At 40.0% G+C, this 16,207-nt stretch overlaps 2 protein-coding genes across 12 annotated transcripts in view; both read right to left on the bottom strand.

Annotated features, from left to right (window-relative positions):
* The window catches only part of RSBN1 (round spermatid basic protein 1), a 49,334-nt gene extending 46,407 nt beyond the window's left edge, over positions 1 to 2,927 (bottom strand). The window contains 2 exon segments of the mRNA XM_023222802.3: positions 2,161 to 2,761; positions 2,763 to 2,927. Coding sequence (XP_023078570.1) covers positions 2,161 to 2,761; positions 2,763 to 2,864 — 703 coding nt within the window. The 5' untranslated portion in view covers positions 2,865 to 2,927.
* A 1,333-nt stretch (positions 2,928 to 4,260) lies between these two features.
* PTPN22 (protein tyrosine phosphatase non-receptor type 22) overlaps positions 4,261 to 16,207 on the bottom strand; it is a 64,680-nt gene continuing 52,733 nt past the window's right edge. For 9 of the 11 annotated variants that reach the window (XM_023222800.1, XM_023222798.3, XM_023222797.3 and 6 more), the window contains 2 exons: positions 10,038 to 10,115; positions 4,261 to 5,413 (listed from right to left, as the gene is read on the bottom strand). In XM_023222800.1, the coding sequence (XP_023078568.1) occupies positions 5,349 to 5,413; positions 10,038 to 10,115 (143 nt within the window). In that variant the 3' untranslated portion in view covers positions 4,261 to 5,348. The remainder of the gene's footprint in view (positions 5,414 to 10,037; positions 10,116 to 16,207) is intronic. The other 2 variants (XM_023222792.2, XM_023222795.3) reach the window with 2 other exon arrangements.

Below are 16,207 nucleotides of genomic sequence, written 5' to 3'. Positions count from 1 at the left end.
ATGCCAGTTTGCCAGTTCATATTACATATGTAGAAGGCTACAGCATACAGTTTTTCTCAAATGTATTTGACCAAAAAACTCTTTTTCACCCAAAATATAGTTTGGGTATATAATCTAACAATCTCTCAGTCAAAAGTTAAAATGTTTAAATGGACTTATCTTAATCCACTTCTCTTCTTCACATATTGGCAAACTACAGATAGTTAGAGTGGTGTTGTCCAATGTGGTAGCCACTAGCCATATGTGACTAATTATAAATTAATTAGAATTAAATAAGATCAAAATTTCAGTTCCTCAATCACGCCACATTTCAAGTCTGTTCAGGAACCACATATGGCTACCATATTGGTCAGCACAAATACAGAAAATTTCCATCATCTGAGAAAGTTCTATCAGTCAGCATTGGGTCAGAAGCGTGTTTTTTAAAGAACATGGGGCCTGTGTAATCTTCAGAGAAGCAGATTGTGAATTATTACACATGCTATTGCCACTATCCCCCATAAAACAGGGCCAGGTCAGGGATCCTTGATGATATAAAGCCATTGTAATGTCAAAGCACAGGGAAAAGGTAAACAAAGGAGTGGAAAAAATGAATAGCAGGAAGAGAAAGCAACATCATGAGGCCTGGAGATGAAGCTCAAAGCAGGATTCAGGAGTCTGGTTTCTACTCCCTGTTATGTCAATAATTCATCTTTTTAAAAAATATTTAAATTTTTCGCACTTGGTGCGAATTAACTGTGATTTGATTAAGCAGGCCTCTTTACTACTTTGGGCCTCAGTCTCCTTTTCTACAATACAAATTTAAGCCAGAGGATCACTGATTCCCTCTAGTTCTGTACAGTTAAAACACACACACACACACGAAATGAGAAAGTAGGGAATAAAGGTAAAAATAAAAAGAGAGCAAGATCATTGCATATTGGTGGTGAAAACTGGCAATTCTGTCATCTTGCCACAAGTTCTACTGCCAAGGATAAGATTTGGATGCCACCAAATGAATAAAAATTTAATGCTATTCAATAAATACTTATTGAGTAATTATTTGCAATGAACTACACTATTTGGAAATAGCACCACCAAAAAAAATGATTAGCCTTAAGACCCAATACGTGGAAAGAATGCAAGACTCACAAAACTTTAGGTTGAAAGATCGGTTAATTAACATGTAATAACCTAACTGGCCCAGTACTAAGAAACAAAGAAGTATTTTAAATCTTCCTGAGGAAAAACAACTAGCAAATTATATAAAATAATATATAAAGTACAAACATATGGCATAATCAAAAGCACCATATTTGTTCCACAAAGAATATAAATAAATGCTACAGGTACTTGGGAACAGGAAGACATCAGTTTTGGCCAATCTAATTTTTCTAGAACCCACATTTAATTGGATACTCTGACATTTTCTAGTTAAATATTCTTGAGGGCTATTGGAATTAACAGATTCACAAATTGTGCTAGACAGAATCAAATGCAACTGGAATTCCAGCCTCTACTATCTACTGCACAAATTCCCACTTTTCAGAGGCACTGTTGGTCCTATTTCCTAGTACCAAAGCGTAGAGAAAACTTCCACACGACTATTCGAAGAATTTAAATGGATAATATGAAAACTTTAAAATGATTTGTATCTCTAGATTAAAAAGAACCAAGATTAATTGTGTTTGATATTTTATCTTGCAGAAGCTAAGTCAACCAGTAAGTCATGTAACCTTTATATGAATTCCCTTCTGAAAGACTGGAACCATACCCCTGACTATTCTGGCGCAAGGGAGAGCGGATACTAAAGCTTTCCAGCAAGCAAAACAAGGAGAAGGGATTTTAGCAACATGTCTTTACTTTGGAAAGGCATTTTTAGTACCCCACCTACTAATCTAACGCGGCGCGGAAACCCTGCAGAATTTGAAAACAAATGCTGAGGCTCCGGGGGACTGGCAAAGGGATTAGTAACTGACAGCTCGGCCTCGGAGCGAGAAGCCTCAAGTAGTTAGATCAAACCGTGTCAACGATCTGAAATCCAGGGTCCACCCCAGTGAGCTTACGAAAGTAGAGCAGCAGGAGGTAAGCAGGGGTTTGGCGTCTTTCAGTACTAAAAATGCAGGATATAGGAACTGAGACAGACCTAGAACCCAAGTCAGGCAGTTTGCCCGCTCTCACCTCTCTTGGGGGCTTTGATCAGAGGCACCCCTCCAGTCCTCTCGCCGTTTTCCTGCTTGTCCTTGTGCTTGAGATCGGTTCCGCAGGAGCTGGGGTCACCATCGGAGCCGCGGTGGTGATGGTGCTTGTGCCGCTCCTTGTGGCCCTTATGTTTGGGCCCGGCCGCGCTCACCGTCAGAGGCGAGAAGGTGAAGAGGGCCGAGGTGCTTGGGGCCGCGAGAGGGGCAGCGACAGCGGGCCCAGCGGGTGCCAGCGAAGGTGGCGGCGGAGGCGGCAGGAGAAGAGGCTCAACAGGGCCTGGGACAGTTGGGGCTGCATTCGTTGGCGGCAGCGGCCCAGGATGTTGGCGGCTGCGACGCCGCCGGTGAGGGGGAGCGAGAGGGGGCTCCTGGCTCGGCCGTCCCCGCTTCTCCTGAGACCCCCCACTGCTAGATCGGCGCTGCCGTTTCACTCCCCGCGGGGAGACCCCAGCAGGAGGTTTCTCCTTCCCCTCTTTGTCCGGCTCCTCCTGCGCCGCCACCGCCCGTACTACGCGCACCGCTCCGACCTGCGCAGCCATTTCACCCACAAACACACATTTAAATGGCCCGACCGCCCCCCCCGTCCGCGCATCGCGCAAGCGCCGCCCGCGCACTGCCCGCTGGGCATTGGAGTCTCTCCTCCGCCCTCCACTTGTCGGCCGTTCTTCGTCCAGAGATGAACATGCCGGAAGCGGCCGTTCCCAGCTTTTCTCCGCAGACCTCTCCAACCGAGCTTCTATTGTAAAGCACCGTGTGCCGCGCAAAGCATGATGGGAGCTGTAGTTCCGCCGCGCCCCGCGCCGCGTCCCCGGCTCTGAGTGGAGGAGCGGAAAGGGAGCGTGCGCGGAGTCACGCTTCTGGCTGCGACGCAACCGCCGCTGGGCGGTGAGTTGCCGCCAACCGCCCTAACGGCCGAAACAATGTTAATGGCTTTCAGAGTCTGGCGGCGCGTTCCCATTATCATTTCCTATGACCCTTCCTCATTTACACGGAGGAGGTGGTCTCCACAGTGACTTTTAAATTTAATATTTCTCTCATAACCTTTGTCAGGTAAAAAATCTTTATCCTTTAAACTTTGACGAGGGATGAAATGAAGGTGAAAAGAGGATTTAGTAATATGTAAAATAAGGGTGGTTTTGCTGTAAAAATATGATAGGGCCGCAATTCAGAAATGTTTTCAAGCATCTGGGGCATTGCTATGGTTACAACTACAGGCCTACGAAGTCAGGTCCGAGAACTGCTTGGGGTCCTGGTGAGGGCGGCCCCTCCTCGCCATCGGGCCACATCCCCTCTAATGACTGGAAAAGTCTAGCATTTATTTTTAATATATCCCTACAGTTAAGAAAAATTGTAGATGGAAAACCATGTTTAGGATTTTTTGTAAGTTTTTCTTTTCAAATCTTAAGGATAAGTGCATAAATTTGAAAAGTGTGCCTACCAGAGAACACACCACAAATCGTCACTGTTCACTACGGATAGCTGCTGCTCAGAAATTCATTTAGAATTTCATCCTCGCTTTAGCTTTTACCTGGGGTTCTTTTAAGTATTTATTTAGAGACGGGCGGGGCGGGGCTCTGTGTCTCACGCCGGCAATCCCAGAACTTAGGCCGAGGCGGGAGGATCGCGTGAGGCCAGGAGTTGGAGATCAGCCTGGGTAAACAGTGAGACTCTGTCCCTACAATAATATTTTTTAAATTATCCGGGTGTTGTGGCACGCGCCTGTAGTCCCAGCTACTCGGGAGGCTAAGGTGAGAGGAGTGGTCGCGCCACTGCACTCTGGCCTGGGTGACAGATCCAGACCCTGACTCTTAAAAAAAAGGAGAGAGACAAGGTCTTGCTCTATTGACCAAGCTGGCCTCCAACTCCTGGGCTCAAGGAATGAGTAGCTGGGTCTACAGGTGCACTCATGGCGCCCTAGGTGACTCATAGTTACCTAGGATTCTTTTAATGTATTTGTTTCTTGTTAAAGACATTTGGAAGTAATTGATTACAATGATATATATACTCAGTAGATAAAATTACTGTGGTTTGATTTCACTAGTTTCTGGAGAAGTATTACCTAAACACTACTGCAATGAAGTCAGTTTAAAAACAAAAAAGTTTATTGATTATCTATTGGATACATTGTACTACAACAGACAGCTAATAATATTTCATTCAGTTTGCCCTATTGGGCTTCTGAATGAAAAATACTGAAGAACAAATGATGTTTAAACAATACTACGTGTTTCCAAAAGTTATAAATAAAGTTATTTAAATAAAAATGTTTTTAATGCATTAGGGGAAGTCAGGTGGATTCTTTGTAAAACACAATTACCCGCCAATTTATTCACTACATAAAATTAGAGTTGAAATAGATTTTCTTATGGCAGATCCATATTCATATAGAAATTCATTTTAAACTAGTATTTCTGATGGTTAGATAAAAATTGCACATGATCTGAAAGATCCTGTATAAACATATACAATTTATATCTTTTGCTACCAAAAGATAGCTATTATATTTCATTGATCACTTTTCTAGAATTGGTAATTTAATGACTTTGATTAAAACTTATCAGTAATGCAGTTGAACTCCTTTGTTGTTATATTCAAATAATTGTCATTATTTGCACATTTTATTTTTGTAAATATAATTTCTCATTTTCTTAATATTCCAGTTTTCTACAATATTTGGGAAGATTTACAAGGTATACTTCATTTAGGCAAAAATAACTTAGGGAATAGTCATTGTCAAGAGCAGTTTGTATTGCAACCCACAAGGTAAGTTCTTTTTTTAACTTTTTATAGTACATTCTGGTAATGTAGAAATTAGTTGAGATCCAAATCTTACAAACCTTTTGAAGTTTACGTTTATGTAAAAAAGTAAAAGAAAATAAAAATAACTGGCAAAAATGAAAAATCCATTCTAAAAGTGTTTCTCATATAGCATTCGCTACATAAGCTCAAGTGACAAACTTTTATTTGCAGTTTTCAACTCAATGTAAATGATATGAAAATGCAAAACTGGCACTTACATTTTGCTTTTCTTTTAAAAGCTATTAACACATTAGCATATCTTCATATTTGATATTACGCATATAGAGCACTTATTTTAGCTAGCAGTATTCCAGTAGTTTTATTTGCAGGTGTACTTGCAGCCCATATTCTTATAAATCTGGAGTTTTATTAAATATTCCAAGTTGGTGGTGGATTCCTTGGTCCTTTGGGTTTTGAAAAACGGTTTGCAAAACCTGGGAACAAAAATGAAGTTGAATGAAAAAGATGTTTTAAGTATAGAAATGAATACTTGGATTTTAGAGTATAACATATGCAAATACATGGTCTTTTTTTTTAAGTTTAGGCAGCATCTTGACCAATTTAGTAATATATTATAAAGAGATTATAGTAATCTAAAGTTTAAATAACAGAATACTAATAACACTTTAAATTTGAAGAGCACTTACAAATTTAATAATGGTAATAATAGAGTGTAGGACCCTGGTTATATATAGCCTTTGATAATTTAGTATATAATATCATTTATCTATGACTTTTGTCATCCACTCCTTCCCATTAAATGAAGCTGGGAAATTTTAATTTCACAAAAATATAGCACTGTTACTTATAACGTTATTGTATTACATCTAGATATACCTCTGTGTCGGTCCAGATATCCTTCAATTTACTAAGAGATTATGTTTGAAAAGCTTAGAAAAAAAATAAACAATTCTGATAAACAAAGTAGGTAAGTAATCATTATTATTTATCTTTCTTCTTCAAACTTGTTCCCCCTACCTTACCCCAAAAAAGGAGGATGAGAAAATTTTTCACAACTAATGAAGGCTATTTCTGGATGTGTTCAAAAGGTGTGCAGGTTGATGATGTTGGTTCTTTATCATTTCAGCAACATATGACTTTATGACTTTTCTTTGATGGTAGTGTCTTTTTGTTTGTTTGTTTTTTGTTTGAGACAGAGTCTTGCTCTGTCGCCCAGGCTGGAGTGCAGTGGCACGATCTCGGCTCACTGCAACCTCCGCCTCCTGGATTCAAGCGATTCTCCTGCCTCAGCCTCCCGAGTAGCTGGAATTACAGGCGCCAGCCAACATGCCTGGGTAATTTTTGTATTTTTAGTAGAGATGGGGTTTCACCCTGTTGGCCAGGCTGGTCTCAAACTCCTGACCTCAAGTGATCCACCCACCTTGGCCTCCCAAAGTGCTAGGATTACAGGTGTGAGCCACTAAGCCAGGCCAAATGGCAGTGTATTTTTCAGTTATCTTATACTTAGCAACTTTAGAAACTTACAATGAGAAATGAAAGGTTTGAAGTATAGAGGAATAATAAAATGGAAAACTCAAAGATATTCCTAAACCTTTAATTTCATCATCATACAAGTTGTACTGTCTACCTTAAAAAACTGATGTAAGGATCAAATGGGAGATTTGTGTAAAAAGCGAATGGGATGAGGTGCAGTGGCTCACGCCTTTGAGTAATCCCACAGGTTGGGAGGCCAAGGCAGGCGGATTGCTTGAGCCCAGGAGTTCAAGACCAGCCTGGGCAACATAGCGAAACCCTGTCTCTACAAAAAAATACAAAAAGAAATTAGCTAGGCATGGTGGCTTGCACCTCTGGTCCCAGATACTCAGGAGGCTAAGGTGGGCAAATCATTTGAGCCCAGGGAGGTCAAGGCTGCAGAGGGAAAGAAAAACAAAAAAAAAGAATTACAAAAACAAAAACACACAGCATCCACCACAATGCCTGGCACATAGTAAGTACTCAGATGTTGCTCAGGCCAGTCATGTTGGCTCACACCTATATTCCCAGCACTTTTGGAGGTGAGTATGGAAGATAGCTTGAGGCCAGGAATTCAAGCACATGGTAACTACTCAAATGTTGCTTAAATTTCAACCCAGAAGCCAGAGATGGTGGCTCACACCTGTAATCCCAGCACTTTGGGAGGCCAAGGTGAGTGGATCACCTGAGGGCAGGAGATCAAGACCAGCCTGACCAACATGGTGAAACCCTGTCTCTACTAAAAATACAAAAATTAGCTAGGCATAGTGACGAGTGCCTGTAATGCCAGCTACTCGGGAGGCTGAGGCAGAAGAATCGCTTGAACCCAGGAGGCCAAGGTTGCAGTGAGCCGATATCGTGCCACTGCACTCCAGCCTGGGTGACAGAGCGAGGCTCCATCTCATTTAAAAAAAAAGAAAAAGAAAAAGAAAATTTCCAACCTAGAAAACTATGCCAGAACTGGAAGAGAAGAAGAGTAGGGAAGGGGAAAGAAGATTCAAGAAAAAATAGCACATTCAAGTTTCTTAATGGTGGTGATTTAAAAAAATTGGTGGAGGGGACACACAGCCTAGTTGATGTACATTTTACTCTTCCCAGTGGTAAGAAAGAAGATGGAAGGAATACTTTTGGTTAAATTGTTTCACACACAATAGTCAGAATCATCCTGTCAGTACAGATCACTTGATTATAACCCAAGTGGACTAGGAATAGAGATATAGATATATATTAGTACTGAGTACCTAAAATTTTAGGAATACCTATATTCAATCTCTTTCTCTGGTCAATTCTCAGTAGTTTAAAACAGTTTCAAGGTACCTTTTTTTGCATGTGGGCCAATTCAGGGAAAATAAACCTGAATCACAAATTTTTTTCATTCCGATTTAAGTACTTTTTTGAGTAACATTCACTTAAATTGATATTGCCTTAAAAAAGTAAGTGCTGATTTTTTTAGATTTTTTTTTCCAAGACAGGGTCTTGCACTGTCACCCAGGCTAGAGTGCAGTGGCGTGATCATGGCTCACTGCAGCCTCAACCTTCAGGGCTCAAGTGATCCTCCCACCTCAGCCTCCTGAGTAGCTGAGACTACAGGCACATGCCAGCATGCCTGGCTAGTTTAAAAAAAAAAAATGTAGAGACAGAGTCTCACTGTGTTGCTTAGGACTGGTCTCAAACTTCTGGCCCCAAGCAATCCTCCCTCCTCAGCCTCCCAAAGTGCTAGAATTACAGGCATGAAAGTGCTGCTTTTTAAGTAGGTAAAATGTTCAAATCTAGGCATATTTGAGAGGAAGCAACATGGAGGCAGCTCTCTAATATTTTATCCTCATATTAGATTATATAGACTGTTGTTAAGCTAGGTAGGCCTAGAGTTACTCAAGTTGTATCACTGATTTAGAGTAAAGAAGGAAGCAGAGAACATTTATGTTCTGGGCAAAGTAGGGAGCTTTTTTCTTTTCCTTTTTTCCTTTTTTTTTTTTAATGAGATGGTCTCACTGTGTTACCTAGACTGGTCTTCAACTCCTGGGCTCAAGGGACCCTCGCACCTCAACCTCCCAAAGTGCTGGGATTATAGGCATGAACCACCATGCCTGGCTTACTTTTTTTGTAGTTTTTACAATATTCTATGTGAATGTTTTAGCTAAGTGATTTCGTGTAAATCATAACTTATTTTTTAAATTATAACTTTTTTTTTTTTCGAGATGGAGTCTCGTTCTGTTGCCAGCATGGAGTGCAATGGCGCGATCTCAGCTCACTGCAACCTCCGACTCCCTGGTTCAAGCATTTCTCCTGCCTCTGCCTCCCGAGTAGCTGGGATTACAGGCATGCGCTACCACGCCCTGCTAATTTTTGTATTTTTAGTAGAGACAGGGTTTCACCATGTTGGCCAAGATAGTCTTGATCTCCTGTCCTCATGATCCACCCGCCCTGCCCTCCCAAAGTGCTGGGATTACAGGTGTGAATCACCCCTCCCAGCCTAAATTATAACTTTTTAAACCTTAGAGTTAATGAAATCCAAACAAAATTTTATGGCAAAAAAGACAGATCCAGAGATTTTAGTTAAACATTTTGTGAAGATGACACAGGGACTCTTAGGCGTGGCAGATATTGCTCCCCATCCACCAATATCCTCTTTGCTTCTTCCTCAAATAGAATTGTATGTAGGCAGTTTTTTCTGTCTGCCCAGCAATATTACATTTCCGAGTCTCTTTTGCAGTTTAATTATAGCACATGTCTAAGTTCTCTTCAAGGGAATATGAGCTGATATGATCTGGCCATTTCCGGGCCAGTGCCTTTGTAGACCAGAAGAGTAAGAAGAGGAGGCCACACCTCCACTTTTTCCTCTTTTCTTGCCACCTACAGTCTGGATGTGGCAGCAACCTAATTTTGATTGTGTAAGTAAGGACAATACCATTAAGCGACAGTTCTCAAAGTATGATTCAGGGACTCCTGGAGGCCTCACACTCTTTCAGGGGATTGATTAATAATAATGTTTAGTAGTAATAGCCTACTACTAATTGCTATTCTTCTTACAAAAAATTATACCTGATACTACTTTAAATAGTATCATAAATATGTATCACATATAATAATAGAATGCTTAGAATAATATAAAATTATCATTTTAAGTTTATAGCTTAACTTAGGAGCAATTGAGTAAGCAAACCTTAAAACTGTCAGAATTGTGCTTCATTTCCTACTATTGAATTAGTTATATAAAACTAAATAGTGGCAACTGCTGTTCTTTTTATCATACTGGTATGTTTTTCATAAATTTGCTTTAGATATGAACCGGAATATCACAGCATCTCAATTTCTTCATTTGGATAGTCATATTTATTTACTACATGCCAACACAATCATTTGGTTACCTAGCTTTATTTTCCACATATACTAGATAATTTAGTTCTATGTGAGATGTTAAGAGGTAGTTAAGGTTAAAAATAAAAAGATAAATTGCATGGAAAAGAATATAAACATAAGGACCTACACATGCAACCTAAAATCATATTTAAAGTTGTATCTGTTATACTGTAAATGAGTAATTTAGGTAATTTGTTTAACTCTTCAGTAAAATGACACACATACCAAAATTCAGAAATGAGCTGGAGTTATTTGACTGAACAGATTCTGTAGGCTTGTTTGGTGGGCAAGAATTACAGATACCTAGAATTAAAAGAAAAAATATAAGGGAAAGACTAAAGACAGACTCAGATGACTGTTCATCAGATCACACATAATTGTTAAGAGTAATTAATAATCCCAAATAAACATATCACTGTCGAATGTTAACAAAATGTAGGTGCTTACAAATGGGTTGACACTATAATATTCTCATTTGTATTTTTGGTATTTTCCTAAAAGGTTTCTTTTCTTTGCAAACAGATTATATAGTAAAGCCCAACACTAAAGAAAATTGCCAAAGAAATAAGATCCAATATATCATGAATCAGCGTTGTTGTTGTTTTTTTTTTTTTTGAAATTCACATTTTGGCTTTGGACTTCATATAACTTTTTCCTCTGACCACTCTTAGTACATTTTTACATCATTTGTTCTCCACAATAATTCATCCATGACAAGTCTTATTTTTATTATAGAATCCTCTACACTGGAATCTCTTTTTTTATTCCACTTTCCAGCCTGATTTTTTTCTAATTTAGGCCCATAACCAGGCACGGTGACTCACGCCTGTAATTCCAGTACTTTGGGAGGCTGAGGCAGGCAGATAACTTGAGGCCAGGAGTTCAAGACCCGCCAGGCCAAAATGATGAAACCCTACTAAAAATACAGAAAAAATTAGCCAGGCGTGGTGTTGCACATCTGTAATCCCAGCTCCTTGGGAGGCTGAGAAACAAGAATTGATCCAACCTGAGAGGCAGAGGGATGCGGTGAGCCCAGATTGCACCACTGCACTCCAGACTGGGTGACAGAGCAAGACCCTGTCTCAAAAAAACATGATAATAATGATTATTATTTAGGCCCGTAATCTCCCAAAAGCGTTGTTATGCTGCTTTGTTTTGCTGTTTTAGTTACTTATAGGTATAAGTTACTTATAGGTCATATATTTACATTGACATATTCATGTGTCAGTTTCTGCAGTTTTGAAAACAGTCCCTTAAAAGCTTTGTCCACATTTTGCACATTCTATCTTGGCAACGGAAAAAGATAATTTCAGGTTTGTATAAACTTGCTAACAAATTGCATATAAATGGGAAGAATATTGGTAAGCATTTTTGTTGTTGTTTTCAACATTTTCAGAATGCACTGTGTGAACTGCATATGTGTGTTTGCACATGTATACCTCATACTAGGATTCTAGAAACACCTTCCTTTTCAAGGAGGTACCTGAGTATGAATCACTAGAATACATACTGAATTTCAATCAGATCCAATTAAAACACATATTTATTTTATACTTACTATATTACTATAGTAAGCATAATTATTATAATACTTAATATATTAAAATAGTTAATATAAAGTATAAGTATAAAATACTATTCATATTTAAATACTATGTGCTAAGCATTGCTCTAGGCACTGAAGATAGAGACATGAATAGAAAGTGAGTAAAGGTAAGGAAGTTCAGGAGGCATCAGTAATCTCTATACTGCATAGAGCTGAAAGTTATATACATCCTTTAGAAAGAAAACAAAATTGTCTCAAAGGAGAATATTGGTTGTTTACAAAGGAGGCATAGATTCCACACGTATATATCAGAGGAAACTGCTATTTTGTTACATTAAAAAAATCATGGAATTTTTTTTTTTTTTTTTTTTTTTTTTTTGAGACAGAGTCTCACTCTGTCACCCAGGCTGGAGTGCAATGGCACAATCTTGGCATACCGCAACCAGTGCCTCCCAGATTCAAGCAATTCTTCTGCCTCAGCCTCCCGAGTAGCTGGGACTACAGGTGCATGTCAACATGCCTGGCTAAATTTTTTGTATTTTTAGTAGAGACGGGGTTTCACCATGTTGGCCAGGCTGGTCTTGAACTCCTGACCTCATAATCTGCCCGCCTCGGCCTCCCAAAGTGCTGGGAATACAGGCGTGAGCCACTGCACCTGGCCTATTATGGATATATTTATGCTGCCTGCCTGACCTTCATTCCCGCTTCTAATAATAGGACTTGAATTTTCCTTTAGGAAACTACCCCTCCCCAATTTTCAGTTCCCATGCTTCCAGTAGAGCTGATTGTACCTTTAGATTAAGGAAATGACCTATAACTAGGGCTGATTTTCAGTTAGTATATTGGCATGGTCACACCAGATGTATAGGTCTGACCTCATTCCTGATTGGACAGTGTACACATGTAATAAGTGTTAAATATTAGGGTATGACACTATCCTGCCTAATCAGAACATTGACTATACTGGCAATAATTGTTTCAGGGATGTGCAAACGAACCAAGTCAAGACAATCAAACCCAGTTGGCACTAGTCATCCCAGTGTGGCTTGAAAACCAATAAAGAGTTATTTTTTTTTCTATCATAAGCCTGAACTCACATGATAAAAACCTGCCTATGAATGAGTTAACACAGAGTGAGACTAAGCTGAGAGACATGAAATGAGAGATTAGGTTCTGATTACATCATTTGGGCCATTGTTACAAGCCAGTAAATTCCCCTTTTCTGCTTAAGTCAGCTTAAGTTAGGTTTTCTGTCACTTGTAACTAAAGGATTCCTGAGCAATTAAAGTTTCCCACCAAAAGTTAGCATCAAGCATCACAGTTGACAGCTTCCAGTCTTGTCACTCTATAATTCATTCATGATCGTTTTATACTTTTCTGTGAAGCATGTTTAAAAATAAAAATAAATAGGAAACAAAGCATGTAACTTCTCTGCCTAAAACCCTTTTATGGCTTCCCATTACACTTATAATAAACTTAACTACTTACCATGCATGACCCATAAGAATCTAACTGCTCCTCTCTGATCTTTCCAGTCTCGCCTTAATCCTGTCTCCTTCTTACTTACTACCCTGCAACTAAGATGGCTTCCCTTTGAGTTTCTACAATACACCAAACTCTCATACCTCAGAGATTTTGTTCCATCTATCTGAAATACTCTTCTCTGGACCCTTTGGCTGGCTGGCTGCTCCTTCATGTTTTGGGTTCAATTTTCACTTCCTTAAAAAGGGTTTTTTGGGCCGGGCGCAGTGGCTCATGCCTGTAATCCCAGCACTTTGGGAGGTGGAGGTAGGTGGATCATGAGGTCAGAAGATCAAGACAATCCTGGCCAACACGGTGAATGAAACCCCATCTCTACTAAAAATACAAAAATTAGCAGAGCATGGTGGCGCACCCCTGTAGTCCCAGCATTCGGGAGGCTGAGGCAGGAGAATCACTTGAACCTGGGAGGGGGAGGTCGCAGTGAGTCGAGATCGCGCCATTGCACTCCAGCCTGGGTGACAGAGCTAGACTCCATCTCAGAAAAAAAGGGGGGGGGGGGTTTTGCTGGGCGCGGTGGCTCACGACTGTAATCCCAGCACTTTGGGAGACCGAGGCGGGCGGATCACGAGGTCAGAGATCGAGACCATGGTGAAACCCTGTCTCTACTAAAAATACAAAAAATTAGCCGGGCGTTGTGGCAGGCGCCTGTAGTCCCAGCTACTTGGGAGGCTGAGGCAGGAGAATGGCATGAACCTGGGAGACGGAGCTTGCAGTGAGCCGAAATCGCCCCACTGCACTCCAGCCTAGGCGACAGAGCGAGACTCCGTCTCAGAAAAAAAAAAAAGGCAGGGGGTTTCTTGGACTCCTCATTCTAAAGTGGATTTCCCTTTGTTACCCTCTCATAGTTACCCTTTTGTTTTCCTTCATAGCATTTATCATGTGTTATTATGTACATATTTGTGAATATGGCCAACCAAATTTTGTTTAATGTTGTTTGTTTAATGATGGAATCCCTCACCAAACTTACGTTCCACAAAGGCAGAGCCCATATCTGTTCTGTTCACCATCATATACCAAGTGCCTTACAGAATGCCTGAAATATAGTAGACACTCAACAAATATTCATTGAATGAATGAATGAATGAATGAATGACACTAGGCTTAGATTCTAGCTTAAAATAACCGATGAAGAATCCTAATTTCATTAAAAGTAGGACCAGCTTTATGGACCAGTGGGAGATCCAGGCTACAGGGAGAACACATGGAATTCCAGAATCATGAACCATCTGGAAGGGGCTGAGGACACATATGAAGTACAGCTTCAGGATCAGTTTTGGGAGCCAGATGTTCTTCATTTAAGGGCAAAAGACCAGAGGATCAAGGAAACTGAAAAATATAGCACAGCCTAGATCCAGAGAATTAACTGGGAGCTCTTGGAAATAAGACTCAATAGATTAGAGACTTAAATGTTAGACCTAAAACCATAAAAACCCTAGAAGAAAACCTAGGTAATACCATTTAGGACATAGGCATGGGCAAGGACTTCATGTCTAAAACACCAAAAGCAACGGCAACAAAAGCCAAAATTGACAAATGGGATCTAATTTAACTAAAGAGCTTCTGCACAGCAAAAGAAACTACCATCAGAGTGAACAGGCAACCTACCAAATGGGAGAAAATTTTTGCAATCTACTCATCTGACAAAGGGCTAATATCCAGAACCTATAAAGAACTCAATCAAATGTACAAGAAAAAACAACCCCTTCAAAAAGTGGGCAAAGGGTATGAATAGACACTTCTCAAAAGAAGACATTCATACAGCCAACAGACACATGAAAAAATGCTCATCACTCGCCATCAGAGAAATGCAAATCTAAACCACAATGAGATACCATATCACACCAGTTAGAATGGCAATCATTAAAAAATCAGGAAACAACAGGTGCTGGAAAGGATGTGAAGAAATAGGAACACTTTTACACTGTTGGTGGGACTGTAAACTAGTTCAACCATTGTGGAAAACAGTGTGGCGATTCCTCAAGGATCTAGAACTAGAAATACCATTTGACCCAGCCATCCCATTACTGGGGATATACCCAAAGGATTATAAGTCATGCTGCTATAAAGACATATGCACACGTATGTTTATTGTGTCACTCTTCACGACAGCAAAGACTTGGAATCAACCCAAATGCCTATCAGTGACAGACTGGATTAAGAAAATGTGGCACATATACACCATGGAATACTATGCAGCCATAAAAAAGGATCAGTTCGTGTCCTTTGTAGGGACATGGATGCAGCTGGAAACCATCATTTTCAGCAAACTATTGCAAGAACAGAAAACCAAATACCACGTGTTTTCACTCATAGGTGGGAACTGAACAATGAGATCACTTGGACACAAGAAGGGAAGCATCACACACCGGGTTGTATTGTGGGGAGGGGGTAGGGGGAGGGATAGCATTAGGAGATATACCTAATGTAAATGATGAGTTAATGGGTGCAGCACACCAACATAGCACATATATATATATATGTAACAAACCTGCACGTTGTGCACATGTACCTAGAACTTAAAGTATAATTTAAAAAATGTTATAAATAAATAAATAAATAGTATAATTATTGGGGCAAGAAAAACATGAACTTGGTTTTTAAATTAAAAAAAAAAAAAGAAATAAGACTCAATCTCTGAAAGTTCCACCATATCTTCAAAGCTGTGCCAACCTAAATCTGCCTGAAGTTTCTGTTTCTTGTTTGATATTCTAGGCACAGTTAGAGCTAGAGAAAGAAAACTATTTTCTGAGTTAGGCTGATCAAACCAATCTTTGGTTGACCATTTAAGTCACTCATTTCTTTGCACTTGGCTATTTTATTTCCCGTTTCCTACCATAATTTCCATTTGAAATGTTTAAATTCTCTTTTGACTCTCTTTAGGAGAAAAGGTACATTTTCCAACTATACTTCAGCCATCATGAGTTCATGTCAGAGATCAGCTATGATGGCAATGATATCAAACTAGCTCAAGAACCTGGAGCTTTTGGGTAGGGAGATGAAAACCCAAAAGGAAACTTTCTTTCTTAGACTATACCTGAAATCAGATTTTCTCAGTGCTTTTTGTCTTTCCCTATAATACCAGTATAATGTCAAATAACTGGTCTGTCACCGATTAACCTAATGGATCAAAACAATTTTTAAGTATATCACCATGGTTCTTTTTTTTTTTTTTGAGACAGAGTCTTGCTCTGTTGCCCAGGCTGGAGTGCAGTGGCACGATCTTGGCTCACCACAACCTCCGCCTCCCAGGTTCAAGCAATTCTCCTGCCTCAGCCTCCCGAGTAGCTGGGACTACAGGCACACGCCA

Source organism: Piliocolobus tephrosceles, chromosome 1, assembly GCF_002776525.5.
Source record: "Piliocolobus tephrosceles isolate RC106 chromosome 1, ASM277652v3, whole genome shotgun sequence".
NCBI classification, from domain to species: domain Eukaryota; kingdom Metazoa; phylum Chordata; class Mammalia; order Primates; family Cercopithecidae; genus Piliocolobus; species Piliocolobus tephrosceles.
The sequence above is the reverse complement of the archived record's forward strand: the minus strand, read 5'-3'. Positions and strand labels throughout refer to the sequence as shown.